This window comes from Coffea arabica, chromosome 5e (genome assembly GCF_036785885.1).
Source record: "Coffea arabica cultivar ET-39 chromosome 5e, Coffea Arabica ET-39 HiFi, whole genome shotgun sequence".
In the NCBI taxonomy this organism is placed as follows: Eukaryota; Viridiplantae; Streptophyta; class Magnoliopsida; order Gentianales; family Rubiaceae; genus Coffea; species Coffea arabica.
This window is the reverse complement of record NC_092318.1, coordinates 43,297,572-43,313,387: the sequence shown is the minus strand read 5'-3', so window position 1 is coordinate 43,313,387 and position 15,816 is coordinate 43,297,572. Positions and strand designations below refer to the sequence as shown.

At 33.7% G+C, this 15,816-nt stretch overlaps 1 protein-coding gene across 1 annotated transcript; it reads left to right on the top strand.

The window, feature by feature from the left end:
* The first annotated feature begins 4,271 nt into the window (after positions 1-4,271).
* LOC140006584 (probable disease resistance protein At1g61300) lies at positions 4,272-14,040 on the top strand. Its single transcript, XM_072048714.1, has 4 exons — positions 4,272-4,406; positions 4,597-4,654; positions 9,412-12,860; positions 13,663-14,040. The coding sequence occupies exon 3, from the start codon at positions 9,415-9,417 to the stop codon at positions 12,820-12,822; it is 3,408 nt and encodes a 1,135-aa protein (XP_071904815.1). The 5' UTR covers positions 4,272-4,406; positions 4,597-4,654; positions 9,412-9,414; the 3' UTR covers positions 12,823-12,860; positions 13,663-14,040.
* The last annotated feature ends 1,776 nt before the right edge of the window (positions 14,041-15,816 follow it).

Below are 15,816 nucleotides of genomic sequence, written 5' to 3'. Positions count from 1 at the left end.
ATGCATGCTGGCTCATTGCTCGTGAAAACCTATGCTGAAGTCTTGAATAAAAAACGGTATACTTATACTTTCAGAAACCTCCACTGAGGTGTCTAACATTTTCACTTGGTGTCCTTAAATTTTGAAAAATCTCGCTTAATTTCCTTGCTTTAAACTTTTTGTAACATTTGATACTCATTTCAGAAGATAATATTAAAAAACTCATTTTGGGAAAGAGAATCCAATTTCATTCCAAATTTATACTTTTCATGTAATTTCTTAATTATCATAACACATCAAATTTATGTCTTAATTTTTGTATATTGATCGATGTAGTTCTTTAACAAAAGTTGACTGTAAGATTGAAAAACTCTTTAATGTTTTTGTGTCATTGGTTCAAACAAGAAATGATAATTACTTAAATTTATAAATGATTTACAATATTCTTAAAAATAACTAGTAATAATTTACAACTACGAGAATACCTTTATGCACCAGCTTAAAAAAACACAAACAAGTTTATATATAATTTTATAATGCTGTATTCTTTTATTTTTCAAACCATTGACTCGGAAAAAATTAGAAAAATAAAAAATATGTAAAAGATTTACAAAACTTCTTAAATTAACTTAAAACACTTCACAGTAAAAAAATATTATCATTATAACTTGCAAAAATTCAAATAAACTTTAAAATATTAACTTTTGGTATTCAAAAAATACAATATATTTTATCCAATCAAAATAAACATTCATTCATTTTTTTTGTTTTTATTTGTTAATAATATGCTTACTGTTTTGGTAATAAAAAGAAAGACAGCAAAAAAGCAAATTTGAAATGAGAGTATATTTACTCTCCCAAAATGTCTTCTTTAATATTACATTTTAAAAAGAATTGTAAATGATATAAAAAGTTTAAAGTAAAGGAGATAAGTGAGATTTTTTAAAGTTTGAAAGTGACAAATGAAACTGTTAGAAACCTCAGTGGAGGTTTCTGAAATTATCCCTAAAAAAACTCCTGGTACACATGGAAAAGGACCCCTCTATTAATTTGTCTTTTTTTTTTTTTTGGTCAAAACGGTATTATTCAGTTGACAACAAAGGCGACACCTACCCTATTTGAGTGCGGTCGAAAGTAAAAGTAGACAACATATTCCATGGTAAAATCCCAACCTTTATGTAAACCGGACAGCTTGCCAACCACTTTCCCACGAAGTTCGCGTGCACCCAGCGGACTACCCCTAACAAAACAAAAGACCCCCCAAGTTGCTGGGAATTACGCTATAATCGATCCATTATGCACAATGATTGTTGTGTATAACTTCTTGTTTATTTTGTAATATATTGGATATTAATAGCAAGTTAGTAAGCAACTTGATTACAACAAATTAAAAAAAAGTATTTTTATATGGAGAAAGGAAGTCTGCTTCGCTTTTTTTTTTTTTTTTCTTAAAAGGAAATTTTGATTGTTACTTCTTATGAAAAATATAAATGCTCTGCTAATCCTGCTACTATATATTTGGAGCAACGGCCAATATGCTATAAGATCTGACATTAAATTAATCACAAATGTACAAAATTAATAGGAATTTTAGAACAATACGGAAAGGCTCCCACTACTAAAATTTACAAGGAGTTTGCCCCAAATAACTCTTTAAATCGGCAACGAATATAAAGATCCTGATCATGTGTAGGCCTCATATACATATGATTGGAGGTTAGAATTTATTTATTTTTTGATAAAACATAAGCCAATATTATTAATAATCTAGCTGGAAATCATCCAGCACGATTTGTTTGACAAAGTAATATGGTAGAAAATACATGGAACATGTCACTGATATATTTGATCTTAAAAATCTTAAGATTTGACAGAGTTACAAAATATAAAAGATTACACTGTGAATCACAAAACATCAAATCTAATCAATTGAACTAATCGCTCTATAGATATTTGTGTATGTCCATTCCCTCAGATCTACTATCCAACTGGTTCAGCCTCAAAACTGATGTTGAGATCTGACCAGAAGATCCAAAAAATTTTAGATCTAACATGTAGATCTGAAAAAAATTTTAGATATGAGAAAATAAATAACAAAAATTTTAATCTGCTTTTCTATAGGATGTCCCTTCATAATGGATATTCCAACAAATATATGGAAGATAATTTTTACTTCAAAGTTAAATATTTTTAATGATAAGAATATACTTATTCGCTAAGGAATCCATTCATTTTTCCCACCTTAGACAAAATTACACGCAAACGACTCGTACCCTTGCATTAAGAGTAAAATTCAAAGAGTGTAGTACATTCTTCTCTAGTATAGGTTCGTCTAGTAGTTGTGTAAATATTATCGATTAATAAGAAGGAAAAACAATAAAAAGGGGGAGATATGAAACAGATGCAGCGGTGATAGACAGGCATGAATATTACCCCAAAAATGGGAGGCCAATGCGGATAACTGCTTAGGCCCTACCAAGAGCATCATCTGAAACATTTATGCCCTACCACAGCAGCTTCTAAGTATTTACTTGAAGAACTGAACCACTAGGTCCTCTTGCAAAGGACACTGCTTCTTCTTTGACTAATTAATTTTACCTAGATTGAAAATTTCCACCATTTACTCTACCTTAGTTATGTGATTTGACTTCTGCTGCGAAATATCAGAAACTAATCGAGATGGCAAAAATTAAAGCAGGCATCAACAAGCTGATGAGCAGTCCTGCAATGAATGAAAAGGCAGAAAATGAGCCCGCGATTGTGCTAAGTAACTTGCACTCAAAGAATAACCCTGATTGATCTCAACGAATGGAGCATTTTTTGGGTAAAGAAAAGCCAAAGATTGGTATTGATTGAACAGAGCTAGGTAAGTATAAATTTCAGACAACATGACCCTCAGGAACTATTTGATTCTTGTTCCACTAACTTCTGTTGAAACTTGAGAAAATAGCTACATGAAAATGAGATTCTCATTGTGGATATTTTTAGTTTTTCACACGACGGAAGTTATAGAAGTTAGGAATCACATTACGAAATCAAAGCAGGCAGCACAATCTATTGCTTGGCAAGCGGTAAAGGACTCTATGCTTTCGCAATAGAGACGTGTTATTCAGATAATAACAGTTGGGTAATATTTCTTGTGAATTGTGACCATAGTCCTCAACCATTAAAAGGAAATGGTAAAGAACTCTCTACCATATTTCAGTAACACCTGATTTGATTGGAAGCAAGGTTTGAATCATTAACCTTTCACATTATCAAGACTTGGCAGTGACCACTCGATCGAAGGCCTAATGACAATATTATGCATATATATAAATAAAGTCAAATAAAAAAATAAAAATAGAAGTGGCCCCCCACGGCCACGGAGCACTAGCAGGTGTAGATGGGTAGAGACAGACCGAGGATAGGGGAAGGCTCCCCACTTCAAGCCTCCCTTCAACTTCATGGATTTTTCCTCTCGACAATGTCGTCGCGCGTCAACGTGAACGGCAAAGTCTTTTCCCTTTCGGTGGTGACCCGCTATTAATAATGGAGTGTTGTCGCTTTTAGTTGTCCGTGCAATGATGAAAAGTGAAAAGCAAATCATTTGGAATTAAGCTAAAACCTTATCACTTGTTAAAAGGGATAATTTCAGAAATCTCCCCTGAGGTTTCTAATAATTTCACTTGGCTCCCCTAAAGTTTCAAAAATACACCTACCTCCCTTGTCCATTTAAAATGACAATACTAACCTTAATATTTTTAATAAAACTCTCTTTTTGCCATATTTATGCAAAGGATTGATTTTATAATTTTTTTTACCATTTTCCTTCTTATTTGTTTCTCTTATATTTCATTAGACTATATATATAGTTTACTTCCCCTTTTTCGTGTGTCCGAAATTCTTCCCTTTAGTCATCAAAGTCTTTGCCGCACCATTTCCTGGAAATGTCCCCTACTTCCTTAAGGAGCTTTCATTAAGTCTTCAAAATGGCAGTATGGTATGAACTGGGAAGGAAGACCTTGACTTAGATATTGTAATGCTCAACTCCTTAGCAAAATTGTTCACATCCTGTGCCATAAAAGAATAGCAAAAAAAAAAAATCCATAAAAACAACATATTGTGATTTGTTTGGATATGAGTTTATTTGGATGATTTATTTGAGATAATTACTGTAGCACTTTTTTTTTAGATGTGAGATATGTGAGATAAAACGGTGACAACATTGTGGCAACATTATTAATCTTTTGACTTTTTGCATATGAAATGGGGAGGAAGACCATTTAAATCAGTCATGGTCTCCTATTAGTTCAACTTTTATCATTGATTCCTCAATACTCAACAATCATACTCGTAGAAAATCAAAAGAAAAACAGAAAAAAAGTACACACCTTTGGCAGTCTCAAGACTTTCAGCCTTCTCAAGCTTGCTTGTAAAAATTTCAGGTACAGTGAGATCATACCATCACAATTTCGTAATTGTGAGAGTTGTTTCTTATTTCATCAAGTACATAATTGCTTTACTTGGAACAAAAATCTTAGTTCAATTGTTGGAGTCTTAATTCAATATTTTTGGAGCTGCTTCTTAGTAGTGAAAACTAACGGAAACATAATACACACTTTTGTGTATTGGCAGGGTCTGAGCGTCTTCAAGATAACTTGGCCCGAAAATTTTGGTTGTCCAAGATTGTAAGGTAAAAGGATATCATAATCCATCTTAATATTGAAGTTTTTTCTCACTGCCTTCATGTTAATTATATATGGCTTTTCGAGGCATAAAAATCACAGATTACTTCCTTTTGTTTCAACATGGATTGATTTCTTCATGCTTTTCACATCGTTGGCATTTTTGGGCAAGAAAATTGAATTTTATCATAGTTGCAAATTCTTATTAACTTTTGGAGAAGATAAAATGTGAACAGAGGCTGTATGTGGGCTGGATCTAGGCCGTAATGATATATATATATATATATATATATATATATATATATATATATATATATATATATATATATATATATGTATATGTGTGTGTGTATTTATTTATTTATATTTATATATTAGCCCAAACATATTCTTATGTGTATAAATTAGCTTAGTCTCTCATATATGTTTGTGAATGTATTAATTCAATCTTCCCAATCATCATTTTTTTTTGGATGCTTACTATTAGATCTTGTTGAATCTAAGTCAAAATCCAAGTTTTGGTGTCAATTTTATGGTATAAGCAAAAGGGTAAATACACATATACACACACACATTGGTATTTAAGTTTAAATTATCTCTATCCTGACATTTAGTAATCAATGGTACAGTGTTCAATAGATTTTTCTTTTTTTTGAATTTAAAAGTAGATGCAACTCTCAAGAGAGTTGCAATATACTTTTTTGGATTTAAAATTATGTGCAATTCTTTGGATATATCTGTAAGTGCAATCGTTTGGATTCCTAACTTGTAGCCAGCGTTGCATCTCATGCTTTGAGGTAGGCAAAGACAAATTGGTTGATAATCGAGGTATTTGATCAAATACAATTCCACTAGCTTTTCTTTGGACACTTCCGGAACTTCCTTCACGAGGGCCATTATTATTATAGGTGCAAAAGTTTTGTTATTAATTCTTTAGAGAAGATAAATGTTTGGACTACTAGCTTGATAAATTCCAGAGCTTACCACGAAAACCTACCTTGATGTTTGGACTACTAGCTTGATAAAGGACAGAATGAGACGATCCAAACCTGGACCTAACTAATACTACCAAAACTAGATCCGGGGACAGGATGGATCTATAGGAGTAAATTGATCCTGTTGAGTGTGGAAACATATTCGGATCTTGGCCTTAATCTTATAATTTATAAGCTTTTACATAAAATCTTGAATTTTTATAAAAATTTTCTTACACCAGATGCATATCAATTTTTTTGTTATAAAAAAAAAGTTGCATATCAGTTTCATTTACTAAAATGCATAATTGAATCAGCATAATTGGACTACTTCTTTCTACCAAATTAAATGTTTTAGAGCACGTTATGAGTTTTATGTGCGTATGAAATGAGGAGAGTAGTCTACTGTAGTACTGTAGCATCCTTCCTTTCAATTTTTTTTCAAAAAAGGAAAAACTGTTGACATATTTCTATCTAGGTAGGATGTTTTGAGACATTTTCTTCTTGTTCTTTTTTTTGGAGAAAAAAAAGTGTTTGAGCCATTTTTATCTTGACATTTTTTAGAGTACAGCTCTTATTACCTATTTCGTTTAGATCTTTAATTTAATGTACTCAAAATTAAAATTAATGAAATAAAAAATTACACAAGGTATCCAACCCAAAGGCTAATGAAGTAGGTTTTCGTGCATAGCTCTTCTTTTCTTTTTTGTTTTGGGACAAACAAAGAACATGCATTTTCCTGATGAAAATTTTTTAACAGATGAATCATGCACTTAAAAAAAAAGTTAGCCGCATCAAGTGGGATAAATTTACACCACAAAATCAATGGTGCAATGATCGAAATATAATACAAACTTTTATATTTTGGCAGAGTTTTGTAGTTCTCAACTTCTTGAAGATAACTTTTTCTCATTTCAAGTTACAATGATATCACATTCAACCTTGATTTTGTAAATTTTTGTAGTTGTATATTTAGATTTCTAAGGCCAAAAAATCTTGATCACTTTTTTTTGCCCCTTCAATACATAGAGTGCTCTCTTCAAGCTTTTTATAGGGAAAATTGTTCAAAACATCCCTCACATTTTGTAAAATAACGTTTTTCGTCCCTTACTTTTAAAAGTGTAATTTTACGTCCCTTACAAATTCATATTGATCAAATTTGGTCCCTATCTAGGTTTCCTACTAATTTTTAGTCGGAATCCATTACGTGCCTTGCATGTAATTATTTTTTAGGGGCAAAATTGTCAAATCAAATTTTATATAATCTGACTCATAGTCTCTTACATTTCGTAAAATGAATTTTTTCGTCCCTCATATTTCACAGAATAAATTTTTTCATCCCTCCCATTTTATAAAATAATTTTTTAATCCCTTATTGACTATGTATATGAATAGTTTTTTTTAATCCACGTATATATCTATTTGATTTCACCTGAATAATACGAATAGCGTATAACATATCTCTATTTGATTTCACCTCAACAAGTTAATTGTAGTTGTCCACATGCTATTCAATAGATATATACATGGGTTTAAAACTAACAATTTTATTTTAAACCCATGAATATATTTATTTGATTTCACCATGTGAATTTGTTCAATATTTGTGGCCTTTTCTCTTTTAGTAATAATTCGTTTATTGAGTTGTATAATAAGGCCATCTAATTAATGGGTCCTAATTTGAATTCTATAGTCATACTAATGAATTGCAGTTTAAATTTGAAATTTCTACTCGCCATCTTTAAGACCAGCAATTGAATTACTTATCTTGTGATTGTCTTAAAATTTGAAAGTGCCGATTACTTACTTCTTTTTGTCATACTTTTTCTTTGATTATTTTTTTTATCAATTTAATTCGATATAAAACACTTGACAATGTCCAAATTATTTGATTTCGTCTAAATAGCATAATTGTAGTTGTACACATGCTATTTGTGTTGTTCAAGTGAAATTAAATAGATATATATATATATATATATGGATTTAAAGAAAAGTATTCATACACATGATCAATGAGGGATGAAAAAAGTTATTTTGTAAAATGTGAGGGACAAAAAAATTCATTTTATGAAATGTGAAAGACAAAAAAATTTATATTGAGAAATATGAGGGATTATGGATTGAATTGTATAAAATTAATTTAACAATTTTACCCTTAAAAAATGATCACGTGCAAGGCACGTGATAGATTCCAATAAAAAATTAGTTGGAAACTCAAGTAGGGACCAAATTTGACCAATATGAATTTGTAAGGAATATGAAATTACACTTTTAAATGTGAGGGACGTTTTGAACGATTTTTCCCTTTTTATATAATGGACATTTTTTGGCAAGAAATTCGGATATTATTATAGGTGCAAAAGTTTTGTTATCAATTCATTAGAGAAGATAAATGTTTGGACTACTAGCTTGCTAAATTCCAGAGCTTACCATGATGTTATACTTTATAATCAACTATCATGAAGATCCCCTTCTCCCTGATTAATTCAGATATACAGTTCTCTAAAAAGAACAAGAAAATTTTTGAGTTTAAAAATGTCTTCAAGGGCCAAATGAAATAGAGTAATATTAATAGGAAAAATAGAATAGTCAATTAGCAAAAATTCGTTTGACATATTAATGAGATAATGGTCAAAAGCTTGAAGATCGAAAGTGCTTTTCTGTAATAATATTTGATGTACCTAAATTAATTATACGTTTGCAAATTTGTGGAGTAATATGAAATTGGCTAGTAATAGGACCTTGTGGGTTTCCTGGATCTAAACAAAGGGCTGTAGTGGGGCCGATTCTTGGGCAGAATGAGTTGATCCAAATCGGGATCTCAAAACCACCAAAATCCGGATTCATTTATTAACATTCTTAATTAAGCCCACCAAATTGGACGACTCCGTGTTTATGTGCTCTTCTTCCCTATCAAATGGGAAGGTATTAGAGGAGTCCATGTTTATTAACAGCCTCCCTTTCAAGTTTTGAGACATTTTTTTCTTACTCTTCATCCTCTTTCTCCTTTCTTAAAATAATGTATTTGAGACATAATGCATTAGGGTGCAACTCCTGTTACCTATTTCATTTAAATTTTTTGGTTTGATACACTCAAAATTTAAAAATCGACAGAAAAGAAAAAAAAACTAATGAAGCGGGTTTACATGGTTCTTCATGTCACATTGATATTTCTCCACATATTGTAGTAAATATTTTATTTTTTTTGCCAATGGGAAGAATCACAGATGAGCTTACAGTTTGATATATTCTTGAATTCTGTGAGGCCTTTAATCGGACTATTTTGTCGTTTGGTATTTGTCGAATGAGTGGTGAGTAATTCGACATACACACCAATTGACCTAAAATTTATTTATCAAAAAAATTTTAAAAAGTAATTAAGATACCATTTGCCACAAATAAGAAAAAGAAAAATTATATTAGTGAGAAGAAACATCGTGTTGTACCCAAAAAATATAAAATTACTACTGTATACTTCATGAACATTTCATTCAGCGCAAGAAAGTTGTATTTGATAAATAGTTGAATATGAGAAAAAGTCTTTTTCATCTTTAACATATTGAAAAATAAATGCAAAAAGAAACGTTGATTAAAAGTTGAGGATACCATTATGTAGAATCCAACATTAATCGGCTAATTGTTTAGTTTCCTCACCGAGTTCAAATTTGTCAAACTAAGTTTGGAAATGCCCTGTTTCAAAATTTTCCAAATGGATTATTATGCTGCCTTTATTGAACAACGTTATTGGTAGATAACTGGAATTTTTAGAGATTCTCTCGTCACTTTGATAGGTAATGGAGCTCACTGGAAAATTAATAGAGAAACTTGCGGATTGGGCACTCGACAAAGGAACGAAGTTGTACTATTTGGTTGATAATCTAAGGTCGCTCGAAGCGAAGTTGCAAAGATTAAGCAAAAGGAAAATTGACTTCGAGTCGAAAGTGAAAGATGCAGAAAGATCAGGTACTAAGAAAAGGAAAAGGGAGGTTGAGAATTGGTTTGATGAGGTAGCAAACATAGAGAATGAATTCGGTGCATTGGAAACGAGCATACAAGAGGGTGGATTTCTAGAAAATGCAATTAGCAGTGGGAAAAGAGTGGAGAAAATGGACGAGATTGTAGAGCAACTGATGGTGCAAAGTGATAGTGATCATTTTGGTGAGCTTTGCCTTGAGGCTTCTGAGAGCAGAGGTGAGCCGCGAGAAATAACAGAATTATTTGGAGAAATGTTTCGCAAAGGTGTGGAAACAATCACAGCATGGTTGGACACCAGTGAGATCTTAAGGATTGGGATCTGGGGGATGGGTGGCGTGGGTAAGACAACATTGGCGGACCACATCCATGATCACCTCCTTAAGAATACTCAATCCAAGGTTTATTGGATTTCTGTCTCCCAAGATTTTACCGTCAAAAGGCTGCAAGGTGACGTTGCTAAACGCTTAGGGCTTGATCTGTCAGACGTGGATGATGAAAAAGTAAGGGCACGTAGGTTGCGTGACGCATTCAAGAAAATGGAGGAAATGGTAGTGCTCATGTTGGATGATGTTTGGGAATACTTTTGTTTAGACAGCTTAGGGATTGATGCAAGAAATTGCAGACTGATTTTGACTACACGCTCATTAGAAGTGTGCAACCAGATGCGATGCCAAAGCAAATTTGAGTTGAAAACTTTGGACACAGAGGAAGCTTGGGGTTTGTTCGAGCGTACACTTGGCAGCGAGACCTTGCTTGATGGAGATTTGAAAGATACTGCCAAGTCCGTTGCGAAAAGGTATGATGGATTGCCTCTTGGTATTGTCACAGTGGCTGGGAGCATGAAAGGTGTGAACGAGATGTGCGAGTGGAGAAATGCATTGGAAGACTTGAAAGCATGTTCAGTAGGTCACGACAAGATGGAAAAGAAGGTGTTTCGCATCCTGGAATGGAGTTTCAATCGCCTGAATAAATGTGAAAGGAATTGCTTCTTGTATTGCTGTCTTTATCCGGAAGATAGTGATATAAAAAGAGAGGAACTAATTGACCTGTTTATTGGGGTGGAGCTGATGTCAAAACGGGAATCATGGTCAAAAGCAGTTGATCAAGGTCAAACGATATTAAACAAACTGATAAAAGTTTGCTTACTAGAAAAAACTACAGATTTCATAGGGGTTGACTGTGTGAAGATGCATGATTTGGTCAGAGATATGGCAATAAGGATCACGCATGGAAACTCCAAACCAGAGAGGAGCAGAGATGATGTACCACGATTCTTGGTGAAAAGCTTAAGACAGGAAGATTCAAAAGTAACAACAATGGAACAAGAAGAGTGGACCCAAGATCTCCATGCAGTCTCCTTCTATTCAGATATATTTCCACGTATAAAAATAGAAATTCCACCAGACTGGTCACCAAATTGTCCTAAGCTCTCAACCTTGCTTCTTTCTGATGTTTCCATAGAAGAAATCCCAGATTCATTCTTTCGGCACATGTGTGGACTTAAAGTTTTGAATCTATCTCGGTGCGAAGGTATAACAAAGCTGCCTAATTCTGTTTCAGACTTGGTGAATCTCACTGCCTTGATTTTGAGGGGTTGTATATGCCTCCGATCCGTGCCACCACTGGGAAAGCTTAAGCAATTGAGGGATTTGGACCTATCCAGAACTAAGATTGAGGATTTACCTAAAGGCTGGGAGTCACTGGTCAATCTCGAAAGGTTTAACTTGGACGAGTGTGAGTTTTTAAGTCAAAAGAAAATACCAAAAGGGACATTTTCCCAATTTCACCGTCTTCAACGGCTATTATTGCCACCCTATGGTAGCGTACAAGTTAATGATCCAGAAGTGTTGAACCAATTAGAAATTTTTGAAGGATGTTTGTCTTTGACGGACTTCTATAAAATTACTTGGTGGCCAAAATATTATCGTGTTTATATCAATGACATCTTAACTAAGGATCGGAAGGGGCGCATTTATTGTAGGAACCCGAAACAACTGTATTTCCATCAGTGTAAACTTGGTAGAGGATCAAACTATCTGCCAGATGACATGGAAGTTCTGACAATCAAGGATTGTGAGGGCATGGGCATTAGGTGCTTGTCAGATGTTTTTAAGAATTTTATAAATTTAAACCACTTATCTCAATTGACTATTGTGGATTTGGTTGGAATAGAGCTCCTGCAATTGTCCTCTGCTGCTCCACATGATCAGTTGGAAGTCTCGTCTTTCAGTCCACTCCGTGGTCCTAAAATGCTAATCCTCATAAGGTTGCCAAATCTGGTTGGTCTTTTTTACGGAGAATCAGAACCATATTTGCTTCCAGCTGGCACCTTTTCTTCCCTCAAAGCATTGAGCATTTCTAAATGTCACAACATGAAGCAGCTATTCACGGTGCAGTTGCTGCAGAGCCTTCAAAATCTTGAAACATTAACAGTTGAAGATTGTGGGGGACTGGAGGAGATAGCAGCAGATGGCGATGGAGTAGGACAAGGAGGAGGAGAAGGCATCCAATTGACTTCAAGTGAAGGAGCCACCGCCACTGTCATCCTTCCGAAATTAAGGCGGTTGCGTCTGGATAACCTGCCACAACTGAAGAACATTTGCAAGGCAGCCATGATCTACAAATCAATTGAGGTTATCGTAATATTTAATTGTCCAAATTTAAAGAGGCTGCCTTCGTTTCTTTCCACCATCGACGGACCACCATATTTGCCTCCAGCTGGCACCTTTTCTTCCCTCAAAAAATTGAGCATTTCTGGATATCATGACATGAAGCAGCTATTCACGGTGCAGCTGCTGCAGAGCCTTCAAAATCTTGAAGAATTACACGTTTACAATTGTGAAGGACTGGAGGAGATAGCAGCAGATGGCAATGGAGCAGGACAAGGAGGAGGAGAAGGCACCCAATTGACTTCAAGTGAAGGAGGCACCGCTACTGTCACCCTTCCGAAATTACGGTGGTTGAATCTGGAAAACCTGCCACAACTGAAGAGCATTTGCAAGGCAGCCATGATCTGCGATTCAATCTCTGAGATTAACATATTCGGTTGTCCAAATTTAAAGAGGCTACCTTTGTTTCTTTCCACCATCGACGGACCACCATCTCTTCCTAGCACTCTTCGTAAAATCAGGGGAGATAAAGAATGGTGGGAATCATTAGAGTGGGACAATCTGTGTGCCAAAAAAGCCCTCGGCCCATTTTTTACCATAGATCGGTGGGATTGGTGAAGACCACTTGTTTGATCAAAATCCTAACTGGTTCTCATGTACGTGTTTTCTCCCCTTTCTTTGAGGTTTTTTTTCCCCCCAAAATGATCTACTTCTCCACTAGCATAGAATTTGCTATTGTGTAGGAATCAATATTAATACTTTCCGTATTGAGCTCAAGGTTTTTTTTTTAACTATCTTGAGGTGCGGAACTGCTAACACCTTTTGAGTTGTTCTGATGGGAAAATAGATTTAAGTACATTAGTTTCTCTTTCTTTCTTATTTATTTTTGAGTTCAACGTCGTTATAAATTTCTTTATGTCATTTTCTTTTTTCATTTTAAGCTATTGCATGTTCTCTGTCTTTCTCCTATTTCTAGTGAGGCTCAAGTTTTCTTCTGCTGACAACCTTCCCTATAATGCTGAACTACGAACTGCGCCATTTCTTATATTCATCCATACAATCTGCTGCATACAGCTTTATAATATTTTTTAATTTTTTCTTAGTTCTATAAATTTAAATATTTTATGGTCTATCTCTTTCCTCCTCCTTGTTTGTTTCTGAATTTAGTGTCTTTATTAATTTATTCCATAAATGAGCTGATCTCTATGTTTTTTTTTTTCATTTTTTCATTTCTTGCTGTTGAAAGTTGTCTTGTTTTCCCCTTCTCTGAAGATGCTTTCTACGTATGTTACAGGGTGTATATGTTTGCAAATGTTTAAATTCCAAATTTCATATTGAGAGCCACAATAAGTTGGAAGGAAGGAAGTAGAATTACAATAATGTAATTTCCATGATCGTACTTGCGTTAGTATCATGGATTTTTGTTTCTAACTATACTAATCAAGTGTTGTTTGTCAGGTGGCCACAAAACTGCTGCTGCAAGAGAGGTGATGTTGCAAAAACAAGTGTTGATTGAAGCCTTGTCCACCAGCGCCAAATTTCATTTCAGGACATACTTCTTCCTTAGCTGTATTACAGTTTTGCTGTTTTTCATCATGTGTAGATTTCTATTCCTACCTAGATGATGTTTTTTCTATACTTGATTGTAACTGGAGCAGTGATACAGTTTTTTGTGACTATTCCTTGATACATTTCCATTATGCTCTGAAAAAATGCAAGTGCCAAAATGGCAGGTCAGGGAATACGGGATGGTACTCAAATTTGATGTAGTCAACCGTTCTGTTGAGTTATTGAAAAAAAGGGTACGAAAACTGCTTTTGTCAGGTATCTGCCAAATACATTCTCCTTGTCCTCTCCTTGTCCAATTAACAATGATGTAGGAATTTGTTATAGTAAACAATTTCTGGAAAGGTTCATGTGAGAAAGATGCATTAACATGTGAGCCTCTATTGCTCAATTAACATTTCAAAATTACACGCTAAATTTTTCTCTTTTTTTTTCCGGCGTCTTAGTTAACAGTATGTAGGATCATGATGTGGAGTAATGATGTAGCAAAATTTTAATGAATAAGCACTAACTTTTCTTTAATGTAACTTTTAATGCTCCAATTTCACCTTAAATACTTCCTACAATAATCAGTATGATAGAATGTCAATCTCAATCAACTAATTAAGAATAGCCAACGAAACGCATAGAGAAGAATATTATTTTTCAAAAATTTTTCAAAAGTCCTCCGAGATGGCCACTAGTTGCCAAAATTACTTACTATGTTTTTCTGCATCATGTGCTTAAATTACAAAACTTTAGTTTCTCCGTCCCTCTAAACTAATCTAAGTTAGAAGAATTGTTGCATTGAACTGTAAATTAAACTGCTATCATTAATTTGTAAAAAAATTATGTCAGAACTTGCACAATTCTTGAACAAAATTGTCAATGGAGCGCACCGGAATTCTTGAACAATTCTTGCAGATCGAGAGGATTGAAGGGAGGGCCATGAAGAAAGAAAATTAATTAAAGTTGAAATTTTCCTACACAATGACTTTTCATATGTGTATGAGGAAATTCAATCAAACTATAAAATTTCCTAAACTCAACTTTTCCAAAATCATAATATACATCATTCGAATTTGTGAAAAAAAAAAAAAGGATTTTCCTAACTAGTGTTAACCAATGGATACTGGTTAACATACATAAAATTTACCTAACTTATCATCTCTTGTATCTACATATTTTTCCTATTTAATCTTACCTACTCTCGCTTGTATTTATTTATTTTCCCTAATTGATTTTATATTTTCAATAATATAACACCTAAATTATATTTTAACTAGTGTTTTAGATATACCCAAAAAAAATATGATGAGGTATTTCTCTTATTCGGACATCCACATGGCAGGTTTTCAGAACATAACCATATCAAAAGTGATTATCACCCAAAGTTACTCTTTTACTTGACCATAGCTCTAAGGTAAACACCAGTTCAGTTTTGATTTCGATTATGCTCTTGGACTAGTCTGATTCTTGCCTTATTTAAGTCACAGATAAGTTTATAGAAAATTTTGAAAGCTGACTTTTGATTTTTTGTTTTCTTTTCTCTTGATTTAATATCTATAAATTTTCTTTGCTGATCTTATACTTCAGCAAGTCATGGCTGATGATGCCATATAGAGAAAGGCTAGGCCAGAAAGGACACAAAGGAAATGTATGTTTAAAAAATTTCACCGACTTTTCCCCTTGAAATTGTACATGTATATCGTAATCTCCCTGTCATTTTTCTTGCACGTCCACGTCTGTGGACGTTGGAACCTAAGCCAAATTCTCAATTTTTATCCGCTCTCACTAATTTGACTGCTTCCTCATTCATTCATGTCTCTACTTGCAATGTTAATCAATACCAGTCCACAAAGTTGAAGCAGAAAAAAGGGGAAAGTTTCAAGGAATTTCCTGGTTTGGAAGCTCATCATTAGTCTCAACAACTTCTTTGGTAAAAGCTTTTTGGTTTTCCAGCATTTCAAGGTAACCGGCACTAGTTATCAGCTTTTTTTTTTCTCCTTTTTTGGTTTCTGTCCTTGAAGTGTTTTCCCAATTTAGCTGCATAATTCTCCAGATAAA

Coding starts and splice junctions, on each gene's coding strand:
- LOC140006584 (XM_072048714.1), top strand. CDS start 9,415: ATGGAGCTCACTGGAAAATTAATAGAGAAACTTGCGGATTGGGCACTC.